The 24,522-nt window shown below is 42.1% G+C and overlaps 3 protein-coding genes and 1 long non-coding RNA gene across 22 annotated transcripts; 3 read left to right on the top strand and 1 right to left on the bottom strand.

Annotated features, from left to right (window-relative positions):
• The first annotated feature begins 525 nt into the window (after positions 1-525).
• Positions 526-11,090, top strand: LOC124484167 (oxysterol-binding protein 1-like). 13 transcript variants are annotated; one of them, XM_047044953.1, is made up of 22 exons: positions 634-931; positions 1,013-1,052; positions 1,771-1,940; positions 3,022-3,230; positions 3,401-3,563; positions 3,733-3,844; positions 3,971-4,169; positions 4,298-4,412; positions 4,495-4,549; positions 4,725-4,892; positions 5,096-5,341; positions 6,101-6,221; positions 6,340-6,443; positions 6,568-6,663; positions 6,785-6,972; positions 7,230-7,459; positions 7,576-7,614; positions 7,823-7,870; positions 8,137-8,175; positions 8,318-8,350; positions 8,996-9,034; positions 9,336-11,090. In XM_047044953.1, the coding sequence occupies exons 2-22, from the start codon at positions 1,026-1,028 to the stop codon at positions 9,476-9,478; spliced, it is 2,544 nt and encodes an 847-aa protein (XP_046900909.1). In that variant the 5' UTR covers positions 634-931; positions 1,013-1,025; the 3' UTR covers positions 9,479-11,090. The 13 variants fall into 13 exon arrangements, with proteins under 13 accessions (XP_046900913.1, XP_046900909.1, XP_046900908.1 ...); XM_047044952.1 differs by having other exon boundaries at positions 4,492-4,549; XM_047044957.1 differs by lacking the exons at positions 634-931; positions 1,013-1,052 and adding an exon at positions 526-627 and having other exon boundaries at positions 4,492-4,549.
• A 103-nt stretch (positions 11,091-11,193) lies between these two features.
• Positions 11,194-19,656, bottom strand: LOC124484166 (probable E3 ubiquitin-protein ligase HERC3). Of its 5 annotated transcripts, none has more exons than XM_047044946.1 (23): positions 19,167-19,656; positions 18,927-19,038; positions 18,692-18,768; positions 17,675-17,896; positions 17,187-17,278; positions 16,922-17,052; positions 16,602-16,726; positions 16,399-16,472; positions 16,213-16,307; positions 15,854-15,913; positions 15,630-15,735; positions 15,288-15,486; positions 14,854-15,005; positions 14,633-14,758; positions 14,269-14,370; positions 13,974-14,138; positions 13,703-13,843; positions 13,313-13,476; positions 13,132-13,195; positions 12,503-12,573; positions 12,198-12,381; positions 11,971-12,073; positions 11,194-11,631 (listed from the first exon to the last, which is right to left on the bottom strand). In XM_047044946.1, exons 1-23 carry the CDS (start codon positions 19,390-19,392, stop codon positions 11,420-11,422), a joined length of 3,003 nt encoding a protein of 1,000 aa, XP_046900902.1. In that variant the 5' UTR covers positions 19,393-19,656; the 3' UTR covers positions 11,194-11,419. The 5 variants fall into 5 exon arrangements, with proteins under 5 accessions (XP_046900902.1, XP_046900903.1, XP_046900906.1 ...); XM_047044947.1 differs by having other exon boundaries at positions 15,630-15,732; XM_047044950.1 differs by having other exon boundaries at positions 18,927-19,054; positions 19,167-19,241.
• Positions 19,657-19,789: 133 nt separating this feature from the next.
• Positions 19,790-21,078, top strand: LOC124484170. The gene is made up of 3 exons (XR_006957944.1): positions 19,790-19,943; positions 20,522-20,818; positions 20,992-21,078. It is a non-coding gene; the product is annotated as an uncharacterized LOC124484170 (long non-coding RNA).
• A 466-nt stretch (positions 21,079-21,544) lies between these two features.
• On the top strand, positions 21,545-24,442 carry LOC124484169 (ecto-ADP-ribosyltransferase 4-like). 3 transcript variants are annotated; one of them, XM_047044968.1, is made up of 5 exons: positions 21,545-21,745; positions 22,123-22,168; positions 22,346-22,428; positions 22,719-23,404; positions 24,106-24,442. In XM_047044968.1, the coding sequence occupies exons 1-5, from the start codon at positions 21,743-21,745 to the stop codon at positions 24,221-24,223; spliced, it is 936 nt and encodes a 311-aa protein (XP_046900924.1). In that variant the 5' UTR covers positions 21,545-21,742; the 3' UTR covers positions 24,224-24,442. The 3 variants fall into 3 exon arrangements, with proteins under 3 accessions (XP_046900924.1, XP_046900927.1, XP_046900925.1); XM_047044969.1 differs by having other exon boundaries at positions 21,549-21,745; positions 22,362-22,428; XM_047044971.1 differs by lacking the exon at positions 22,123-22,168 and having other exon boundaries at positions 21,546-21,745; positions 22,362-22,428.
• The last annotated feature ends 80 nt before the right edge of the window (positions 24,443-24,522 follow it).

Below are 24,522 nucleotides of genomic sequence, written 5' to 3'. Positions count from 1 at the left end.
TGTAAACTGCAGTGACGTTAGGAAAGTTGAGGTAGGCTAGTGTAACTACGATGAGAAAACACTTTCAAAGTTTAGTTTTAAGTGTATCTGAATTTAAAGTCCGACACTATTGTGTGACTTTTATGGCACATCTGTAGTGTACACTTAATTGGCATCTATGTTTTACGTTGTCCATTTATAGGCTACTTCAAATGTATAAATTAATCGTTGTTTATGTTTGCATATATTTTATGGCATTGCAAACTCAGCAACAAGGATCATCAATAAATAGCAAGAGCATTTGGTTAAAACAATTAAAAGTATTGGATAACTTAATGGTTAATAGAAATGTGTTTAGTTGGACAAAAACAAGCCGCAATCAACAGCATTAAGAGCCCGATGCACATGATGCCCAACTAAAATATTGCACATTATTAGCAATGAAAGTGCCTATGACTAAATAATGCGTCTTTTCGTTAAATTCGGATAATGGCAAAAAATAGCAAAACCATTCTCTTTTATAGCATATCACTGTGCTTGTATCAGTGTATTGTTGAAAGACTCTTATTTTGGTAATTACTACAACGGATGCACTGATCAGTGTCGTCTATTTGTAAATGTCTCTGACTGCACACCGGTACTTTAAAGGTATGTAATGAGGGATGCAGGATGTTTCGAAACCTGTATTAAACAAATGTCTGTTACACTAGCTATGTTGTCAATTAGTTAGATGGTGATACACACCAGAAACCCGCAGACCTGAAAACGCAGGTTGTCAGCTCGCACACTAGCTAGCTGGAAACACATCAAAGATTTCAGGCTTTCCAAATGACTGAGTGACCGATACTGACAGGAACGAGCTGTCAAACTAGCAAGGGCTGATTCTATTCTAAGGATATACCGTCAGTTTATTTGTTATTGGTTACGTATCTAGCCAGCGAACGTGTTCAAGGTTGGTTTCATTTGTATTTACTACTATCAAATATTATAATGTATTTATTGATATTGTAAGATGTATTCTTTTTGCTGCTAGCTTGATAGCAAACATGGACCCACCGCCGCCTGTAATTGTCGTAAGTCCGAAGTCAATGAACTACTGTACATGAGGATGTGCTTAGTGTTAGCCTACTAGCTAGAGCTAGCTAGTTGTTAGGCCTCTAACAAGCTACCGTTTGCTTGTGTTACTGTAGTTTGCACTGTAAAGCATAGAAATGTAGTGACTTTACGACGTATTGTGTGTTTTAGTCCAATGACTAGATAATAGATGTCTGTCATTATAGTTTATGTTAAAGACATGGGGTTGTTTACTCTTAGCTATCTTGCTAACTCACGAGTCTGCAGGTTCTCATCCAGCTCAGAGATTAGCAGATATCCTGATCTCAACTCCATGTCTGTCTTGTTAGTTAGCACATCGAATTTTAGTCGCATTGAGCTTTCCCAGCTGGACAACTGTGTGTGGAAGTTGCATTTATCAACCCAATAGTATCCCGCATAGACATAATGATAAATACATTGACAATGTCATACTGTTAACACAAAAAAAAAGAAGAAAAAAAAAAGAAGGAAACCAACATCCTCTTGGTTGCTTGTCTAATAAACTTACATTTGGGCTACAACACACTGTATTTCTCTGTTTTCACCACATGTGAGTAATTGACCTGCTGCTAACACATGATGTAGCATATAGTGCTGTCTAATCAACCTTGGGGGCTATCTTGCATAAACCGCTCTGCAGGCTTTGAAAGTTGTTGCTGAACTGTCAGTGTGATTTTCGGCTGCCTGTTTCCTCAGGTCCAACCTGACACCGCCAAGCTTGGGCCTTTGGTGATGTCGGAGCCCAAGGCGCCCACTCCGACCCCCGGAGACACGTACAAAGGCTGGCTTTTCAAATGGACCAATTACATCAAGGGTTACCAGCGGAGATGGTTTGTCTTGAGCAACGGTCTCCTCTCGTACTACAGGTAAGGATGATGCAAGCAACACTTTTGTCTCCCATTCACAGGGGCAACCCTGCGGTCGGTCAGGACAAGGGCAAGTCAAGACAGTCAAAATAAATATATAATGGGACACATTAAATGTTTGGTTATACTTATACTTATAATGGTGCCATTGTAATTAGTTGTGTACGGTATGTGTACTGCTGTAGGATTTCAAACTTGCTGGTATGAAACAACATCACACAGTCTTCAGTATTCCCCAGAAGGGTGTGAGTCTGTGTGTTTGCCAACCTGAGAGAAATAAAATCCTGGCTTCTGGCCTGTTTGCTTAATCAGGTTTGGAGCCATACCCTTCTCCCCTCTGTGGTCCGTCAATAATTAATTTATCCTAACACTGTGTGTGTCTGTGTGTGTGTGTGTTTGTGTTTGTGTGTGTGTGCATTTCTGTAAATAGCACTGTTGGTCCATCTGTTTTAAGATCAAGTGATACGCCTACATGGTACTCATTAATTCTGCCTCTGCCATATTCCTATTCCTAGATCTTCTGTCTTTTTTCTGTATGGAATTTTGGCTCTCAAATGCTGGCTTCTAAGTGCTTGGAAGTAGTCATCGCAAATAGTTTTGGTCATTGCAAGTGACATTAATGCATCTACGTAAACAATGGATTGTTTACGTAACAAGTCTTTTTGGATTGTGTGTTTTGATTCCCTAGGAGGGAAAAATGGCTGACTTATACCTTTTTAGGTTACTGCCACAATACCTGAAATGATTAGTTATTGTATTAATACTCTGGGGCAACGCCAGATTTAATGTATTCTGAAAAATAGGGATTTGGTAAGAGATTTTAAACTGGCCCTGCAAGCTGCTTTCTCAGCTGATCTTAGATCAGAGTCCAAATCTCACTGGGATTTGAAATGGAAGGTGAGGAATGGTCGTCGAACAAAGGGCATTACATTTTATATGTTTCATTTAACAATCTTGTGAAACATTAGTCTGTTCTTAAATGTAGCTTAGAAGTTCAATAGGTTGCTAGAGGCAACTGGGATTAATGTAGCCCACGCAATGGGACTTACATCAGATAACACTCTCCTTCCCCTTCGTCCAGAACCCAGGCAGAGATGGGCCACACATGCCGGGGCACCATTAACCTGGCCACAGCTAACATCGCAGTGGAGGACTCCTGCAACTTTGTCATCTCAAACGGCGGGGCACAGACCTACCACCTGAAAGCCAGCACAGAGGTGGAGCGCCAACGCTGGATCACCGCCCTGGAGCTGGCCAAGGCCAAGGCAGTCTGCATGCAGGCCGAGTCTGGTGAGGGCGGGGGGAGAAAGAAGTGGGAGGGTGAGGGTGAGGGTGAGAGGGGAAGCAGGGAAGGAGCAGGGGATGGATGGCAAGGGAAGGATCAGGTGGAGGGAGGAAGTAAGGAGGTATAAATAACAGTTTTGCCTTTTTCTGGATGCTCTCATCTCTTCCACCCCCAGATGACTCCGGAGACGAGTGTCCCACGTCGCCCCCCTCTGCAGGACAAGGCGGTGGCTCCCGCAACTCGGCGGTCCAGTCCACGCTACGCACCCTGGGCAGCAAGGTGGAGGACCTCAGCACCTGCAACGACCTCATCGCCAAGCACGGCTCAGCACTGCAGAGGTCAGGGGTCATTCACGGACCAGAAATACCTACAGCACAGTAGCATGTGGAACTGTAGGGTCTGGTCCCTTCTCAGAGCATGGCAGAGATGTGTTCTCTACCCGGTGTAACAGCAGCACACATACCACAAATGTGCTCGTTCAGTATGGTCTGTTCTCTACTGTCCTAGATCCCTTTCAGAGCTGGAGGGCGTGCGCGTGGGAGGAGAGGCGGGAGATAAAATCCGCCAGGTGACAGAGAGGGCCACACTGTTCCGCATCACCTCCAACGCTATGATCAACGTGAGTCACCTGGACAGACGCAAACTGCAAAGTTGTCCAAATGTCGTCTTGAGATTTCCTCCAATGTTTTACGTGCCATGCCTTGTTCAGACTTATGAACAACCGACGTATCCCTCTCCTCACCAGGCTTGTCGAGACTTCCTGGCCCTGGCCCAGAGCCACAGTAAGCACTGGCAGAAGGCTCTGCAGGGAGAGAGGGACCAGAGGATGAGGCTGGAGCAGACCCTTGAGCAGCTGGCCAAGCAGCACAACCACCTGGAGAGAGCCTTCAGGGGGGCCACAGTGCTGCCCCCTTCCCTCAGTAACCCTGACATAGACAGCAAGGGTAATGTCCTGCCGAACCCTCGTCTGACCTTTTTGAGCTCGATATCACCAGACTGCTCGGCTCGAGGAATGTGCTAGGGGAGACTTCCACAGTTCTCTGCTGTTTAATGACGGCTCTCACTCTCTCAGGGTCGAGCTCGGGAAAGGGGGACGCCAGCGACGAGGACGACGAGAATGAGTTCTTCGATGCCATGGAGGACCCGGCAGAGTACATCACCGTCCCGGCCGACCCCAAGTACCACAGGTCTGCTCCTTTCCGCGTCTCTCCCTCTCCCCCCCGGTCTCCTACACAACTAACATCCCACTCTGGTTCCTCCTCTCAGAAGGTCCGGCAGTAACGCCAGTGGTTTCAGCAGTGAGATGGGGATGGATGATCAGTCAGTAAGTCAAGCTCAAATCTTCCCTCGGGGTTCACCTCCACCATGAAGTCAGGAAGCCAATTGTTTTGTTTTTGTAGATTGCCTTGTTAATTGATGGCTAACACTGTTGGAACAGTATTGTGTATTTTTTTTATTGTAGACATTACTCACCAATAATGTTTGTCCTTCCCTTACAGCTTGACGAGCAGTCCCTGGCATCCAACCCTGAGTCTCCACATTCTCAGGAGGTGGAGCCAGTGAGAAAGAGGCGGAGCCATATCCCAGACAAGCCAAACTACTCCCTCAACCTGTGGAGCATCATGAAGAACTGCATTGGCAAGGAGCTGTCCAAAATCCCCATGCCTGTAAGAAGCATGACTGTGTGGGATGGAACAACAGCTAAATCAAATGCCAAGACAAATCTGCAAATGTTCTCTGTTCATTTTCAAATTCATCTCCATCTTTCTACACCCACTCTCATACCTTGCATCACCTATTTTTCCCCACTTCCTATCTCTCTCTCTCTCTCTGTTCTGTGCCTTCCACCCGTCCTCCTCCTCCTTCCCAGGTCAACTTCAACGAGCCCCTCTCCATGCTCCAGCGCCTGTCTGAAGACCTGGAGTACTACGAGCTGCTGGACAAGGGCGCCAAGTGCCAGAGCTCTCAGGAACAGATGTGCTACGTGGCGGCCTTCACTGTGTCCTCCTACTCCACCACAGTGTACCGCACGGGCAAGCCCTTCAACCCCCTGCTGGGAGAGACCTTTGAGTTGGACCGCCTGAAGGAGAGTGGCTACCGCTCGCTCTGCGAACAGGTGAGGCAGGTGGGAAGGGAAGAGGAGGAAGGAGGCTGGAAGAGAAAGGGAGCGAGAAGAAAGCGTTAAGGGAGGAGGATAGAGAATTTGGAATTAGAAGGGATGAAGGAGAGAGAGAAAAAGAAAGTAGGGCAGGAAATGTCAAAAGGAAAGAAGAAGAAGACTACGAACATTATGATGCCAGAGGGCAGGCTGCAGAGTGACAGCAGTCAGATGGAGCTGTTCTTTGTCTGTGGTGCTGAAACGAAGACGCAAACACGGCTCCTTCTGAATTCTATAGGCTTCCAATATGCCCTCTAGTGGCTGACCCACATTACATTGTACACATGCATTACCTTTTTGAGCAGACACTTTACAAACAGATGTACAAACAGTGCATACAAATTACAGCAGAATATCAAGTTTTACATTTTTTTTATAGTTTTACAGTATTCCAGTGGTACAGTTAAGTTAAATGTTGAAAAAAAAGAATATTACGGTACAACAGTTACTCAAATACAGTTCAACAATAACTATCTCAATAACTGTAGCTAGCTAATTACCGTAATATATATATATATATAGTAAACAAAGAATAGTGCAAGTTAGTGTTAGAATAGTGTCAGTTCTTCAACTACAGTCTGTCAATAACGTTTCAAGTACATTACTGCAATGTACACCGCGATATCACTCTATGGAATCAAGTTGTCATTAGTTTTTGACGTATAAAGTGTAAACGCTTTGACTCGTCGCTGTATGTTTTCTACCCCCTGTTGCCAGGTGAGCCACCACCCACCTGCAGCAGCCCATCATGCCATCTCTGAAAAAGGCTGGACTCTTAGACAAGAGATCTCCCTTGCCAGCAAGTTCAGGGGCAAATACCTCTCCATCATGCCCCTCGGTAGGACTTCAGAGTGCCTGCCAACTGCATGCCTGTGTTTAGAATAGTTGCCTCTATTTTTCAAAACTGTCTCCACGTCACGTTGTTGCTTTGACCACCCTCTTTTGTCCCTCCTCAGGTTCCATCCAGTGCATATTTGAGAAGAGCAACAATCACTACTCGTGGAAGAAAGTCACCACCACAGTTCACAACATTATCGTAGGCAAGCTGTGGATCGACCAGGTACGGCCACTCCCCAAAACTCAGCCAATTACTGCACTACTGCAATTACATGAGAATACTCTTTCTCCCTTCCTACCCCTTTTCTGTAATCTCTCTTTTTTCTCTCTCTTGCTGCCTGTGTCAGTCAGGAGAGATAGATGTGGTGAACCACACCACTGGAGACCGCTGTCACCTCAAGTTTGCCCCCTACAGCTACTTCTCCAGAGACGTGGCCAGGAAGGTGAGGCTCTGATCTCACTCAGAACCGACACTCTTACTCTTTAACACACACACACACACACACACAGGACTACAAGTCTCTCACACACACACCATTCCCCCTTCCTCTCTGTCTTCCCCAGGTAACAGGGGTGGTTACTGACAAGGAGGGTAAGGCCCACTTTGTGCTGTCAGGGACCTGGGATGAGAGGATGGAGTTCTCCAGGGTGATGCAGAGCAGCAAGGGGGGGGAGAATGGCGCTGAGGGCAAACAGAAGACGGTCTACCAGACCCTGAAGGCCCGCGAGCTGTGGAAGAAGAACGAGCTACCGTGAGTACAGGCCGAGGTCCCCCCGCTGGAGAGCGATGAATCCTTTTGACCATGAAAAGGCCACGAGATTACAGTGCATTGATGACACTTGACATTTCTCTTTTTTTTTTTTTCGTCTCTCACTACTCAACCCTCACTGTCTCCCTCCCCCCTTTCCTTCCCCTCACCCAAATCTCTTCCTTTTTCCTTCCTCTTTTCTCTCTTTTTTCTTCTTTTCTTTTTGTCCCGCCTTTCCCCCCCATCTCTCTCCACCCCAGTGAGGGAGCGGAGACCATGTACTACTTCTCCACCCTAGCGTTGAGCCTTAACGAGGCAGAGGAGGGCATAGCCCCCACCGACAGCCGCCACCGGCCCGACCAGAGGCTGATGGAGGATGGGCGGTGGGACGAGGCCAACACGGAGAAGCAGAGGCTGGAGGAGAAGCAGCGCATCGTGCGGAGGGAGAGGGAGAGGGAGGCGGCCAAGACGACCATCCCACCCGAGGAGGGTAAGAGACAGAGAGAGAACAGAGAGAGAGGATCGGGGGAGGAGAGGGAGGAGGGTGTCTGTCTCTCAGTCTGTGGTTCACCTGTTTGTCTGTCTTTCCCCCCCCCCCTCCCCAAGCTGTCAATGAGGATTCCTTTACTGACTCACCTCACAAAAGCAAGTACTCCTCTCTTCCTCCTCCTCCATTCCCTCTTGCTCTACCTTTCCTCAACCACACACATAAACGCACACACACACACGTGTACCACAAGGTAAGTATATAGACTTAGTCATTCATGCCCATCCTTCAATGCCCATCTCATCGTTATCATTTTTTCCCCTCATTTTTTCCCCATCCCTCTATCCACGTTTCCATTCCATTTAGCCGACACAGTGGAGGTTGGCATGGAGGCCAGCGAGGCTTCAGACGAAAGCAAGTACCTCTGCATCTGCTTCCCTCACACTTAAACACACGCAACACACACTTGGTTGTCTCTATCTAAACGATGCCATTATTCCATCAAATTCTCTCTTCTACAGTTGAGCATGCAGTAGTTAGTAACCAGCTACAATGTATCCCATATCAGTACTACTAGTAATATAGTGACACGTTTTGCATCACATTTGCATGTATTTTGGTTTTGGGGGTTCAGAAGCACACGGTTAGACATCTCTTTTTCCTCCCCTTTTCTTGTTCAGCTGATACAGAAGACTCTCCCCCTCACACACCTGTTGCATGCAAGTAGCTCTATCTATCAATCTACATGGCTGGCTGTCTGGGTGTCTATATGTCTATCGATCTCCTTTCTTTATTTTTCATAATAATAATTAAATAAAAACCTTTTTACACATAACATTTTTTCCCACTTTATCGCTGCAGCTTCCCAAGGGCCACCCAGCTCTCCTTTTCAAAGCAAGTATTATTTAGGGCCCCTACATACATTCACACTCACACAGTCCAACACCTGGGGCCTCATTTATCAATGTTGTTTACAAAAGAAGGCGTAGACTACTTTCCAAGCAAAGTTTGGGATTTACAAAAAGAATGACTTGACAGTGGACTGTGTGGTCGGCCTTACGGACCTACAGCCGTAGGATGAAACTTGACAAACACTTTGAAATTGGTAGCCTAAGCCTACCATTGTGTAGAATAAATAGAAATATTATGGTCTGGGTATCTCTCTCATATTATATGTATATATGAAGAGTAACCTGAGTGAACACATTTAGGATAATAAATACAAAGATATTAGGAATTGCATAAGAACCTCTCGTATGTTTTGAGAATATAAATAGATCTGTAACTATTAAACAATAGGCCTACTGGCACATTCTGAAATGTATTTTCAGAAATGATGAGGAGAACGGTATACTAAACTACATTTCCAGTGTGTAAGGAGTGTGTGCCTGCTTTTAAATCAGAATGTCTTTGTCCATAAGCACATTTATATGCCACTTTTTGATTTTGTTTTATAAATGAGGCCCCAGGCCATCATCATGCCAGTTTAGTTCCTCTTCACCAATATTCTCCCCTTCATCTATCCATCTTGTCCTTCAGTGGAAGGCTCTGAAGCCCCTAATGGATCTACGGTCAAAAGCAAGTAACACCAGTCCAGTTCTCTTTTCTCTCTTGCTTTCTCCCACTCTCAGGCCTACTCCCCCTTCCCCATAGTCATTTTCTCTGTTTTGTGTTGTTCCTGTGTTGGTCTCTACCTTCTTTGCAGCTCCTCCAGCAGCAATGAATGCTGTGTACTAGGATTTAGAACCAGTACTACTGTTTAGAACCAGTATGAGTAGTACTAGTATGACTACCTGGATCTCGCACCAGGAAGATATCTCAATGTGGCTTCACAGTCGATGTGTCGCCACCTCTACAGCTTTTGGTTTGTTCTCTTCAGGCTCCCACCAGGACAACTACCAGGCACTGTGGTTCGAGAGGTTCGAGGACCCTGTCTCGGGAGAGACCATGCACGTCTACAAGGGGGGTTACTGGGAGGCTAAGGAGCAGGGGAACTGGGACATGTGCCCTGATATCTTCTGATTCAAACCAACCCTCCCCTCCCCCAGCTAAATGGACTTATCCAGACATATGGCAAGACATCCTTTATTTCACCAAAGGGGGGTGAGGGCATATTGGGGCATCCCCCCTGTGTTATCCACCCCCTACCTTCCAGCTGAGATAATGGATTGCCCCAGCATCTCTGTGTATATTGCGTGTGTTTGGGCTGCTACAGACAAACGGTAGGACAGAACTGGACAGGGTAACCTGCTACATGCCTTGATTATTACAGTGACAGACACCAAATAGATGCCCCTAGATCAACTCTGCCCTCTCTCCACCCACTCCATCTTTACTCAGACTCACTCCCATTTCTAAGTCACTCTATTTTCACTCTTCCTCACTCCAACGTTCTTAAGTAGTGAGTAGCACTGTGAAGACGGATGCAGCTCATCCTTTCACCTGTCAAACAGAAGAACTTGGGAGAGTGTCTTCCTCCTTTTCTGTCTGTGTGTGAACAGCCATGTGGTGACTGATGTTTGGTGAGGGGAGCACTAGAAATGTGGTACACAATACTTCACAGATGCTGTTTTGTGTGTGTGTGTGTGTGTGTGTGTGTGTGTGTGTGGGGGGGGGTGTATTTAAAACATTGTAGTGTGGGACTTTACTTTCTTTTCTAAAACTCCATGAGTTGAAGTGTGTGCGTGTGTGAGGTCTGTGTGTTTTCCTAAAGAAGATAAATCCACATTTTATTTTCAAGTGTACTTAAATAAAATTAAAAAATCAAGAGTCAGAAAAAGCAAGAATACAAAGCAAAATTATAATACTGCAAATATTCCTGTATATATACATATCAATTAAAGTTACAAATATTATTGCTATTAACATTATAAACCACTACCTGAGTGATTGTGGTCGTTGGATGTCGAACACAGCAGAGATTACAAGTTTAGAGAGCCGTGATATTTTCCTTTTTTCCCTTTTTCTTTTCTGGATAGGATGTCCAATATAGCTTATTAGTGGTTCACTGTTCTTTGACAATGAGTCAACTGTAGGCTTACATTTGTTTAATAATCTGAGGAGGGTGTGTTTATCCCTACCTCTCAGCCTTGACCCACAATTAGTTACTAGCTGGTCCAACTTTTTGCTTTATACTTATAGTTTCACAATTGTATGAAGCACAAATGTAATTGCATTGAAATTGGGTAGCTATGTAATATAAAAGGACTCTATTCTATGATATGAATATGCATTATTTTGTTTAAGTGTAGAAGGTTGGTAGATCACTTAAGTATATATCAGCGTAAGCAAATAAGGCCACCATCTTTTTTGTTGTTGTTTGTTTCCCACCATCTCTTTCTCAGTGGTTAAAGTTGAATGTTATTTGGTTAACTCTAAAGGAAAAAAAAAACTGTTATTAATAATTGTAAAATTGTGGGCTACAGTTTTATTTCTCACCAGTCTGTTTCTATGCATTGTTTGTTTTGCTTTTTGTTATTTTTATCCGTTGGGATTTTTAGCTTTTCTCACTCCAATCATTCCATCTGTCTTCATTCCATTATATTATGTTTTACTTTCTCTGTTACGATATTCGTCAGTGCTCTGAGAAAGAGCGTAGCAGGATGATGTAATAAACCTGGCCGCAGAAAAAGTCTATTGTACTGGTTCATTCAACTAACGACTCCTCATCTCAAGTATGCTGAAATAGTCAACCTGTGGTTTCATTTTCAGAAAGCCAGAGAGCATTGAGACACGGGTAAATTAAGGGCTAATTTTTATTGCATTACATTCAAAATGTCTGTACATTTGGTCTGAATGGATACAGAAATGTTTTAGCCATGCCTTGAAATTCCTTACAGGCACATACAATGAACCAGATATGATTATATCACAGGCATAGGAGCACAACTATAGCAGGTCACATGTTTAAAGCTGAGAATCAAAGACATAATTACAGAATGTACTTGGTGTTGTGGGGCAGGACTAGTCCCTCCAGAAGCCTCTGTTGTGACAGAGCGCCTCTATGAGTCTGGCCTGCAGTATCTCCTTTGAGCGGTACATGGGGAGCAGTAGTAGAGAGTGGCAAGTCAGAGCTTCTGGGAAATGGTGTACGGAAGAGTTTGCTAGGTTTTGGACCCGCATTCGGATCTGGTCCATACCCAAGATGGGCACCCGAAGACAACCTGTAAGGAACACTGGCAAAGAGAGAGACAAATATGGCTACAATCTGAAAAATATTCTGAAACTTTCTACAGTTTGTGGATCTGGAAAACAGTGCTGGAAACACCTAGTCTTTTATCGTTTTTCAGAAACATGCATGTACCTATTGTTTATATGCAACAAAGTCGGTAATTTAAGTGTCACCTTTAGCAATATTTGGATAACTCATTTTATATATACATGTAAGTTAAATGCCCTACAGATCTTGATTGATTGAAATCAGGCATAAAAAAAAAAATCTAAAGCAGCAGCAAAGCTCTGTATAACTCATATTAAACTGAGTCAGAGTCATAATGCAGTCTTATTGTACTTACAAAGGAAAGCTCTCTTTTTCTCTTCGGATAGTTCTTCAAACACTTCCCAAAATATAACAATGGTTGGATGGACTGCATTGTACATTCCTTCGTAAACAGTGTTCTAAAATTGGGATGAAAAAACATATACTCAACATTCTACACAGATCATAATTAGCAAAGCTGACCATGGCAGCATCATGAAACCTATAAATATATTGCTTATCTGGCTTTAGAGGTATGAGGACCTTTTTGAGTTTCTCCCAATCGTAGTTCTCAGAGCCAACCATGACCGCTCTCAGTTCCTCAGGCCTGAAGAGCAGGGCCGCATCCTCTTCACACACAGTGAAGAAGCCACGCCGGAACTCTGCAAACACACCCTCCACCGATTTGTTGAAGACGTGGTTCACATAGGCTTCGGAAAACTCCACCCTGGCAATGGTAATGTATGGTATAAAGATGTTTTACCAAGAACAGAAAAAGTTCAAATGTATCATTCTTTTGAGACATTTACTTTAGCCTTATGTTGTGAGGTTCTTCGTCATAAACTTACTTGTTTTCACCTGTGACCAATTTCTCTGGTTCTTTGGAATCAAGTTCAACCCTTGTGTTGTCCCATATCACCTGTTATTGCATATAAAGGAAACAATGAAGACTGTTATAGTTTAGCTGTTATAGTTATTGTAAATAAGATAATGTTCCTGTACATTTTCTTTTATAATGATCTGACTGGCAAAATCACCATTTGTATCGTCATTTCTTCATGAAAAGAAATGTGTTCACAAAAACACCAAAATGTAATTACATAAATGGGATTACGCAGTGAGATTATGTAAATATATTGATTTAAACTATGCTGCTACTATTATGCTGCTATTTCAACCTACAGTCGTGGCCATAAATTTTGGTAATGACAAATGTTTTTTTTGTGGTAAAAATGTTCAATATATGCAAATAGTCCATTATTTTACAGCAGTCAATCTGCTCTTAAAATCCAATCAGAATGAGTGGTTTCACCTGGCTAGAAGTAGTTCACACTTCCCCCTGTGCTGATGATATGACTTACTGAAATTATGTTAGCAGTCATTTTATGCCAAGGCCCAGCAAGCTTTGCAAACACAAAATGTACGTCGCTCCCAATACTTTTGGCCACGGCTGTACAGTCACAATCACAATACTCACTGTGAATGTCATGTCCAAGTTTTTAACAACATCGTCAGGGTAGTCTAGGATGTCCTTCAAAATCCTTCAAATACATAAGATATCTCAAATTAGAGTTTAGTAATCAAGAGTTAAATGTTTATTCCTACAGTATCTCTTCTACTTTACCAGTATTTGACAAAAGAGGACTTTGTTAACTTACTGTCCATCAGAGCTGAAGTCTATCAGATCCTCCAAGGAGGGCTTGCTGTTCAATAACTTCTTAAAAAGGGCCAATGGGAAGGGCAGGTGTACAACCATGTTGCCGTGTAAGGCCAGCCCACTTAGAACCCCAAACAAGAAGTACCTCTTCTCTTCTAGTATGGGCTGTTAATAAAAATGTTTTTATAAACTGCTTAATTTATTCACAAATAATAATAATTAAGTTAATTAATCCAGGTGAGCTCAAAGTACCATTAAGAGGTAGCAAATTCAGTAGATTATGTTGCTGCAGTCTGCAAGATCTTTCATGATATCCGGTAAGAAATGTTTGGAAGTGGGAGCTAATGATGAAACCCCCTGTAGGCTATCTGTTCTGAAAGTGAGGACTTACCATCGCAGGAAACCAGGCCAGCGTTTTGGTGTGATTGTACATGAACATCTTAGAATCAGGGTCCAGCAGGCTATCTAACACGTGGAGGAAGAAGTCCCTTCTGTACACATCTGACAACTTTGAGTCACCATCAAAATACACCTGAGAAAATTAAAGCGGTGCATAACATCTGTGTTAATCCACAATTCTATCATCCCTCCCTTCTTTTGGAGAGCCATAGACACTTCATGTTTTAAGATTTTGTGCAGAGTAAATAATCAGTCGTATTTACTACAAGGTGCTTCTTGAAAGTACTGGGATCTGCAACATTCAGTTCTCTGAAGGTGTCTTCAATGAGTGATGCTCTTCTCAACCTCAACTCAAAATAGAGAGAGGAGGAAGGCTGGGGTATTCTAAAAGGCCACATCCCATTCTCATGGTTGCTTTCAAGTTGTCCCTGCAATCAATTCACACAATTTTAATCCTTCATATTTACACATCAGTCCTCATACTGTATGACATCAGAGCTGTGATGGAGCATCCGGTCAAACAAAGCCTTATAATCCTGAGAAGCATGACTGACTTACCTGTGAGAGATATGTAGCAACATTTAGAACCAATTGCTTGCTTTGCACATTCATCACAAATGGGTAACGGCAAATGATGGGTAATGACATCCCGTCTAATTTCTAAAAACAAAATGTTTCAATCTGACAACCAAGATCTCTTATGTTCTCTACCATAAACACAATAATGAAGATTAATGTCGTTTTCGCCATCTCATCTATTACAGAATAGTACTCTACATCCTAATACAAATATATAATTGAACCAAGCAATACTTGCTTGGTTCAATTTATCTGCTCTATTTTAATGTATGTATGTATGTATGTTAAGATAAAAGCATATTTTCAATGTGTACATTGTACAAATGTATTGTAAAATATTTACCTTCTTTTTTGACCACAAATGCCAACGTTTCACATCTTCCTGCAGGTATTGGGAACTGAATACAACATCCTCCATACAAAAGGCACTGACTGGAATGTTAAGTGTCCCTCCAGCCTTCTGGGTTGCCTACAAAGTTGCAGAAAGAGAAATCCCAAACTGAAAATGACTCATCAATGGCATTCTGAGTAAAGGCGGTAGGAGTATTGGCTGTGTACACTGACTGTGAAGAGATGCTGGAGTACATCGAGAAGGTCTTTGACTCCTGTTCTGTGGGAAGTAATACTGAGGGTCCTTAGAATGAACGAAAGGGTGTCCTTCCACACCTTTATCTGCTTGACCAGAGTAGATGGCTTCAGTGAAGACCACAAGTCTCCTACCATGTGGGGGGGGGGGGGGGGGGGGGGGAATTTACTGTTTAATGCAGAAGTTAAATTCACAATAGAATGACAGATTATAACAATAAAGGGTCAATACAAAGACAAACATAAAAAATAACATATTTTTATGAAAAGTAATTTTTCAGGGAGAAATTGAAAATACAACTTGATTAACTCAACAAATTTGCTTTAGTGTACATTTAATACACTAAACAGAGATGTTTCTTCATAACCATCATGGCTGTAGACCATTTTAGGTCGATTGACAATGACCTCACCCAGGATCTGGAGCTTGTTGGGATGCAGTCTTAAGATGGCGGCCGCAACGGCCACAGGAAGCTCTATGTCTGTGACCTGGTTTGGCTCAACTGTGGCCCTTAGGAGCTCTGAGAGGATAAGGTACACTCTCAGGCTCTCCACACTAAGAGGGTTCTCGTTCAGGGTAGGGAGCAGTGAGTGCAGGACCACAGTTTTAATCTAGAGCAAAGGGGGTTACAGTATGTCTAGATTTAATTGAGTTATCAACCACCAGAGTACAGGTCAGTTCAGGTAAACAAATAAATATTAAAGGCTGACTTGGATTACCATTAAACATATAAGTAAAGTTTTTCCCAAAATACCTCAGCCAACACTTTTTCCTTTTTTGCCAGCTTCTTGAAAACCTTTCTTGCGAGTGACAAGTCCATACCACTATATTTTGAAGAGGTTTGGTAGTGCTTGTTGCTGCTTATAAAATCATAATAGAAATGAATAATCATGGAACAATAAAACAAATTGTTTAAACAATATAATCAATTAAATTAAGAGTAAGATTGAATGTAAAAATACAGGGAAGGACACAAACCTTTTGTCTAGGAAACTTTGATTTAGACAGGAAGAAGAGGAGAACATTGCTTTGATTTCCCTGAAAAGATTATGTTAATTTTACATTAAAATATGTTATTATATACTGTACATATATGAGAGATAGTGACTGTATTAGGGCAGGAAATGTAGGAGAGAGACAGGGAAATGACCATGGTCCCTGGAAATTGAATCCAGGCCCCTGCAGAAAGGCTTAACTTGGTGAGCACCAGTCACCTCAGGTGAGCACCAGTCACCTCAGGTGAGCAACCAGTCAACTCAAAACGCTGATAAGATTCTGTTTGAGGGTTGGTTTTCGAGAGGAAAAATAGTTATTTCGAGTTTTTAAATGGCTCTTACTTCTGTATTTTTCTCCAAGATTTTGTGTCACATTTAGAGATCCATTCGTCGACCCTTCCGTCATCCAATGTTCTCTGTCTCACCTTATTCACACCCTTTAAATTTAATTAGCATTGATTATAATTTACGTTACGAAGCAGCAATAATGATAATATTGTTGACAGTTGTTATTTCTATTTTTAATACCTGTGCAGAAGTGGTCATTGCACAGGAATGGTTTCCTCCTGCAAATATACGTTTGATTTTCTGGTCATCACTCTCTGAAAAGTAAAATAATTGTCAGTGGATTGATGCATTATCATTATGCTATTGGTATCAAAATCAGATGGTGCTCTGGTAGTCTTAGTTTTAACAGTTAATAAAGTTTAGATTCTACCAATAATGTATACCCTGTGATATCTGTACTGGCAAAGGCACAGACTGGTCAGTCAGGATTCCATTTCCCAGCTGCCCGTGCTCTCCATGTCCAAAAGAATATACCTTGGCGGAGCCCACAAATGCCAGCGTGTGATGTCTAATGTTGCACAGAAGTAACAAAGCTAAAGTGAAACCCCTGTAGTATTATGATGTATTGATATAATCCAACATTTGAGGTCAGTTTTTTCTCACTACATTGCTCACTCTGTGCGGCATGTTCTAAACACTGTAATATAAATGTTATGACTCAGTGCTTGGTATTATAAAGGATCATGTAAGGAGTGTTGCCTACCTTCCACAAGCTACCTGAGTGACCTTTGACCCCCAGAGTTCTGCCACCACCCGAGGTCTGTGTTCATCTGTCTGAGTGTTGTGACCCAGCTGCCCATACCGACCGCCACCAAATGTGAACACCACACCTCCCTACGGGCAGAAAAAATACTACTTAGATTATGATTAACTATATCTTGCACTTGAAATTATGTTGTTGGGGGATATAAATACACTGCATTTGTTTCAAATAGCAGAAGGGGGGGGCAGTTCACAGAGAATACAACCTTTGTCAGAATGACAGTATGATCTTTTCCACAAGAGATGGAAACTGTCTTCTTTCTGTCAAGCAATGTGACAGGAGTTGGGACATGTCTGTCTAGTAAGCAACACAAACAGATTTTCTGTTAGGCAAAAAATTACTTAACGTTTCTATTAAAAATATTAATGGCAGATGCTACGTGACCAAAAAGTATGCAGACACCTGACCAGTCTCTGCAAGGAAAGTCTAATCACCAAACTCCAATCTCCCTTGTGTTTTTGTGGCTGAATGGCAGCAAATTCCACATTGATGTCTATTGAAAGGCTGGCCCAGAAAAGTGAAGGCAATTCTAGAAACCAATCCATATTACAGTAATGCCCATGAGGTTCAACAAGTAGGTGTCCACATTCAGTGAGGTGTCCACATACTATTGGCCATGTATGTGTATATAACCTCTACACACTCACTGTAAACAGAGTGTGAGAAGTAATCTTTGTCATTGTCACCACTTACCAGTGGTGTCCCCTAGCCCCAGCTGGCCACAGCTGTTCCTGCCCCAGGTGAACACAGCTCCAGAAACTGAGAGGGCGATGCAGTGGTCCCCCCCAGTGGTGACCTGGATCAGGGGAAGTCCCGACAAAGAGTGCAGGACCTGGGGGGGGCGGTGTCCTTCTGTACCCAGGTCCAAACCCAGCTGGCCAAAAGTGTTCATTCCCCATGTAAGTACCTGTCCATCTAAAGAGGAGGGAGACATTAGCAACTATTCTCACCATAACACAAGTATTCCTATGACCAATTTTTTTGCGGTAAATATCATACTATAATACCAGGAATCTCTGTGTGTGTCTGTTGCTTGATTATCTTGCAAATCTGGCACTGTGTGAAGTTGACATGTAGCAATTGTATGGCTCTGGACCAAAGGATATGCAGTGAAGTGTGTGAAGTTTTAATAAATGTTTGCTTTTGCGAAAAATAAATAGGCATGTGGATGCATTGTACCAAGGGATGCAACCATGGATTTCAAAAAACCCTCATCCAATCATAAAGTACCCTTAGTCTCAGCTCCCAATGGTAATTGAAAAGGCTGCTCAACATTAACACGGGTATCGTTATTTCTTGCAAGCGCAAATTGGTCATCCAAACATTCACACACAACACAGTATGAAGATTAAATGTGGTAGGTGTATTGCTTGGCCTACTTGCTGGACAATTTTTCAATTGGCAATTTAAAAAAAAATACTGTCACTAACCAACATTTGTATCACTAGCTGAATCCCGGGCATGGGCATCATGGGTAATACTATCAAACTATAATTCCAGGAATCTGTGTGTTTGTGTGTTTGTGTGTCACTGAATCAACTAACCGATATTGTAATCACCTGCCGTACCACGGACACGAACATTACACTAGTCATTTAAATGCATTACACCAAACTAGAAATGTTGAATGAATTGAGGCAGGGTGTATGTGTGGAATATTTGTAGGCCTACATTGATGGGTCTCCAATAAAATTATAGTATATTCTTTACCTTGTGTCAGGGCAATTGAATGCTGGTCCCCACATGCAACTTGATTCACTTGAGTGTTGCACAATTCCTTTTGAGGCCTGAAGAAGACAGAATACAAGCAGCTAAGTGTGGCGCCACACCATTTAAGTGAATATGGATTTACAGTATTTATAGTGTAATCTGTATTAATTTAAATGGTGAGTAGGCTATTATATAGCATAAAGGACTTGCCTCTCAGACTCATAAACATACTGACCTGACAATGTTAGATGAGTCCATGATTAGAACCTTGCCTTCCTCAGACAGTAAAACAGCAAAATTGTCACCACAACTCACTGCATGAATCTTCTCCTCACAGTTCACACTCTCTAAGGATAGATAGGCCTACAATGTCAATTACCTACCATTATTTCAGGGACACGCATCATTTTCATCAACATATATTTACAAAGCATGATCTATCTATCTAGATGAAGGCCAAAAAACGTAAGCTTACTCAATTTTCCTGTGGACTTTCTTCCATCTTGGTCCTCTCGAGTCCGAACAATCGACGCTTTTCCATCAGTCCTGACGAACGCGACTACGCTTTGACCTGCGGAGAGGTCCCTAACATCGGATCTTAAATTTGTGAAATTAATACAATTATTCTGATTGATTGGATTTGAACCATCCAACTTCCTTAAACCGAAGCCATAATTAGTGTCTTCTCCCCATGAAAACATAATTAAAATTATATTCTAAATATTGAGGTAGGTGCACTGTTGAGTTTCCACAGTCTGATAGAGCTCTGATGATAACTGCCTATATATTTCCGCATTTACGTAAAGGCAGCAACAAAGCAAGAAACGAAAATGAACCTTGATTAGGCTATGGTTTACTCGGAACAGAAACTCAAACACAATCAACCGGTTTTGTGCACCACAAACATAAGGTGTGAGCAGCATGGTTGAGGGCAGTGCTATCTGTTTTGTTGACAGACCTAGAATGCTGAGAAAATGAAAGTGATTCTTAGTGTCGGTGAAAAAACGACACTAAGAGTATGCTACCCAGCTGACACAGCGACGTTGTGGCCAGATATTGTCGAACCTGGCTCACAGTAGCCTACTAGTTTTTTTCATTTTTTTTTTTTTCCAGTTTTTTGCTCAATTGGAAACCAATCCTAAATGGGTAAACTAGCATCGACAGATGGGTGGACGATAATGGGGCTCCTTACTTAAAAAAATGTCGGCCACGAGAAAACGAACGAATCACTCTCTAAGGGTACACCAAAAGGGTAGGCCTATTCCAACCCCCTCCAAAGACAAGTGTTTGTACCATTTTAAGTACACACTTCTTCTATTTCTGAGTGTTATGGAAGGCTTAAAATCCAGTGACTTTTCTTAATTGCTCAATAGCAAAATACCAATTGACCTGTATTTTTTATTTATCCCATTTTAGTTATCCTATTTTAATATACTGAATTGGCCCATGTCAGTCTGTAGAGTAGTCTAACAGTTCAGAGAGCTTAAAATGAGCAACTGTTGTGGCTGTTCATAAGGATTTCTATAGTCTAACTATGCAGTGAAATGAATTAATGTCTATCCTGATCATTACTTGTGATCAAGTCTTGTTAAAAAAAGACCACTGGGAAGATAGTCCACAAAGTTCAGCTTTGCTGATCCCTTTCCAATAGGGATAAGGTGGTACAAAATGTTAAGAAGCTAAAGATTTGTCAGATACACTTGTTTTCGACACCCATATTGTAATCAAACCTGTTTTCTTTATTATCGTGCAACCAGTGTTGACTATTATATTACTCACTGTTCATGTATCATATCATAATGCAAACCAGTAACTTAATCTGTGTCTTAGACTTCCATACTGTCCTGTCTATCTGCGGTGTGATCCAAGCTGCTGGGACGTTTGGACATCCACACCTCTTATTCAGCTTTTGCACTTGTGTCAGGCTGGTACAGTAACCAAGGCTAGCACAACAGCCTTGAACTCTGCTACTCAAGCAGGCATGACAATGGAGCTGAACTCATTTGATGACCAGTATCTCAACTGTGGAGAAAGAATGCTTCAGAAAGTTCTGGAACCAGGAGGATTGCTGGAAAAAGAACTGCAAGCAGACTCGGATTACTTGGAAGCTTGGAAAGATGGGAAAAGGTGTAGTAAGCAGATACCAGGAGCACAGGAGGAGCACAGTATTGCACTTGCAGTTTTCACAAGCAACTTTATCTTCTATTATAAATTCAATACCGAAGTAAGGACCAAAGGAGCAAATGCTGATATTTACAAAAGTGACTTTCGCTACAAATCTCTTCACTTTCTATTGACAGACGCCCTAAGAAGGCTGAATAAGACAAACGGCTGTTTCAACGTCATAAGTGGATTTCACACCAACTTTGAAATGACAAAAGTGAACTCAGTTGTACGTTTGGGTGTCTACCACTGGGCAGGTAATCTGGTGAAACACACATTTCTTCTTCCATCATGAATCCTCATCATCCGATTCTTGTTGTTCTGTGTTACCCCTAGAGGGTAGTCGAACATCAGAAATTCCACAGAAGGACACTGTGTGATTCAACACTAATGATTATCATATTGTTATTGAACAACAGTATTTTAATGTACACATTTTAAATACAAAATATTATTATTTTTGTCTGTAAAAATTAATGGTCCTCAACACAACAAAAAACACTCAAAAGATTTTTCCTTAAAAGTGAAGTACTGTCAGTGATTCTGACCGACTCAACAGGACACAGCTCCTGAGGTATGCAACACTGATTTTGCAAAAATCTGCCAAAGACAACGTTGAGAAAATCCCACTGTGCCTGTACAATAATCCTGAATGGACAGCCAGATTTAAGGTTAGCAAAACTGGTCAACACCAAGCTCATGGAAAAAAAACACTAAGTTATTTCCTTCAGGGGAAGAAAAATGATTGTGTTGCCAAGATAAGGGGCTTGGTTTCCCGCACAAGGGAGTGAAGAGGAAAATAGGGGGCACCGCTCATGAAGCCTGCAGGAAACTCTGATTTACTTTCTTGTTCTGAGTGATTTCACTAACAGCACTACAACATTTCCAATGGTATGTTTTTAAATCTGGATATTCTTACTTTTCCTCTCAAACGATATGCAGTCCAAGTTTTTAGAGCTATGTTGTCTCATCTGGGCCAGGATTGTCTAGAGAGGGAGTAGTTTCAGGGGTAAAACATGTCTAGAGAGGGAGTAGATTCAGGGGTAAAACATGTCTAGAGAGGGAGTAGTTTCAGGGGTAAAACATGTCTAGAGAGGGAGTAGATTCAGGGGTAAAACATGTCTAGAGAGGGAGTAGTTTCAGGGGTAAAACATGTCTAGAGAGGGAGTAGTTTCAGGGGTAAAACATGTCTAGAGAGGGAGTAGTTTAACAATATATTTTTTCATCAAAGTAATACTGTCCTGTTCCTCTCTTATTGATCCTTCTAGAGAAGACGAACACAGGCCATTTCAATTTCTGGACAGAGTTTGTTTGGTGTGTATACTCTGTGTGTGTATACTCTGTGTGTGTGTGTGTGTGTGTGTGTGTGTGTGTGTGTGTGTGTGTGTGTGTGTGTGTGTGTGTGTGTGTGTGTGTGAATTAACAAGGGATTGGGTGAATGTGTGTTGCGCTGTAAAAACACTGAATGGATTTTAACTGGTTTTAATTTTGTCTTATTCCAAAACAGAAAAGACGACATAGCTGGCAAAATGAGTGAACTGACTCTTGTATTTTTCCTGGTTGCTACACTTAAGGTAAAGTAAAAACTTTCACATGGGATTATAAGGCTTTTGGAAAAAAAGTTAAACAATTACATATATGTAGTAGATATACTGTATATATTGTGTTTAAGAATACTGCTCACGTAAGATTTGAATTTCTTTATTAGGAAATGAGATTTAGATCCTCCTACACAGAATTCCAATGTATTGTACCTGTACTTGTAATTGTTACAAATAACAAATAAATACATTGATGGTACCACAGTAAACTCAGGGTGTATAGTTTGCTAAAGTAAATATGTCTACATTCCAAACCTCACCAGGTGATTGAGTCAAAAAATCTGGACATGGCACCCAACACAGTGGATGACCAGTATGAAAAGTGCCGGGATGAGATGTTCCAGGTAGTTAAAGGGGGGTTGTTGAACCGGGAGCTCAACACATCTGAGCTCAGCTCAGACTGGCAACAAGAAACCTGTAAAATGGTAATGCCAGGAGGAGAGGAAATGCACACCAAAGCATTGGCGATTTATGGACACAATAAAAGGTTCCGTGTCGATTTCACAAAGGCCGTTGAAACTCTGGGTGGAAATGCCAATGTGTACAACAAGGACTTCCAGTTCAAGTCTTTTCACTTCCTGCTAATGGATTCCTTCCAGGTCTTGAAACCCACAAAGTGCCAGACTTTATTTCATGGATCTGAGACGGTGTACACAGCAGGCGTAGGGTCGGAGGTCAGATTCGGCAGCTTTGTCTCTGCTGATGAAAAGCTTTCTAGTGTAGTTGAAGAATCTAAAACCGTTTTTAACATCACCACCTGCTTGGCCATTGACCTGTATAACAGCGCCTGTCAGCCAAGTGATGTTGGCTCCTGGCTGCTGTCTCCAGCAGAAGTGTTCCAGGTAAAGGAGGTGAAGAACCATTCTGATGACGATTACAGCTACATTGAGATTGTCTTGGGAAGTTTAAGAAATGAAAGCAACCATGATTGTCAATACAACTTTCCAAGGTAAGGCTGTCACCAGTATTGTGGAAGAAATTGTTCATATTTATTGCCCCAGTGACTAAGGCCCTTTTAGAGCAAAAGTGGGTGAGGCCTTAATGCCACATTTCCTGTCTATTCTCTTACCATCTTTGTCCAACAATGACAGAATATGTTTGATGTCTGTCTACACTGGAACGGTGTCACTATAAGTTCAGCTTCTGAGTTTTAACCATTGGACAATCAACTGATTGAAAAGACACTAATGCCCCTCGAGACCAGAATTCAATGCAAGTCTCTCTAAGGTGTGAAGGCTTTTATAGTGAATAGAGAAAATTAAGATAATAAACAGCCAACAGGTGTTGGCTGGATGTTAGATTGTCTGGTGTTCAACCGCCAGACAATCATGGAAACGATAGCTACAGTATTTCAAAACGATCTTCCATTATAAGAAGTCTTAGAATCTAGGCTGATGTAAAGGGTAGTGGATCTCTCAACCCCCAGACTAGTCTCCCTCCAGGCCATAGAAGGCCGTCCTTCAGCCTAAAGTATGTATTTTAGATAATAATAGAAATAGTGGTTTCACTGATTGTGATCAACATAAGCACATAGGAAATCTTTGATTCCTCCCACAGTATACACTGTGGTTAGCTGCATGTATGATGATGTTACAGAATGTTTACTGTTTCAAAAACAATGTATCCTTTTGTACGTCTCCTCCCTCTCAGACCTCCAGCAACAACTACAGTTCCAAGCTCCACACCGCAATGGCTAACCAGCAAAGCGTTCCATCTAATGGCTTTGTCTCTTTCTGCCTTCCTGAGTATTGCATCTTACCAAGACTGACCACAGAGAGAAAGGAAAAAAGAGAGAGAAATACATAGAAAAAGCTTCCCTGTGTTCATAAATAAATAAATCTTCCGCCTCAGCCTTCACCTGCATTATCCATGTTCCTCCTCATGCTGGCAGTGGAGACATTCAATTACTTAAGTAAACAGGAAGTTACATTTGTGTTGTACCTTAAGTTGTTTGTCTGCAGAATAAATGTCATGGCTTACCCATCAAGTAGTGTACATTATCTCTTTAAGACACATTAAGTTGAAATTTGATACTACCATATACAGCATCATTCAACTAGGTCCTAA

Source organism: Hypomesus transpacificus, chromosome 22 (genome assembly GCF_021917145.1).
Source record: "Hypomesus transpacificus isolate Combined female chromosome 22, fHypTra1, whole genome shotgun sequence".
In the NCBI taxonomy this organism is placed as follows: Eukaryota; Metazoa; Chordata; class Actinopteri; order Osmeriformes; family Osmeridae; genus Hypomesus; species Hypomesus transpacificus.
This window is presented reverse-complemented; position numbering and strand designations above follow the sequence as displayed.

Coding starts and splice junctions, on each gene's coding strand:
- LOC124484167 (XM_047044952.1), top strand. CDS start 1,026: ATGGACCCACCGCCGCCTGTAATTGTC. Junction 4,550..4,724: donor TGGGGATGGATGATCAGTCA/GTAAGTCAAGCT, acceptor CTTCCCTTACAG/CTTGACGAGCAGTCCCTGGC. Junction 6,444..6,567: donor GCAAGCTGTGGATCGACCAG/GTACGGCCACTC, acceptor TGCCTGTGTCAG/TCAGGAGAGATAGATGTGGT.
- LOC124484166 (XM_047044946.1), bottom strand. CDS start 19,392: ATGTTTTCATGGGGAGAAGACACTAATTATGGCTTCGGTTTAAGGAAG. Junction 15,487..15,629: donor AGGAAAAAGTGTTGGCTGAG/GTATTTTGGGAA, acceptor CCTTTGCTCTAG/ATTAAAACTGTGGTCCTGCA. Junction 13,196..13,312: donor GACTTCAGCTCTGATGGACA/GTAAGTTAACAA, acceptor ATGTATTTGAAG/GATTTTGAAGGACATCCTAG.
- LOC124484169 (XM_047044968.1), top strand. Junction 22,429..22,718: donor TCCTGGTTGCTACACTTAAG/GTAAAGTAAAAA, acceptor AAACCTCACCAG/GTGATTGAGTCAAAAAATCT. Junction 23,405..24,105: donor TGTCAATACAACTTTCCAAG/GTAAGGCTGTCA, acceptor CCTCCCTCTCAG/ACCTCCAGCAACAACTACAG.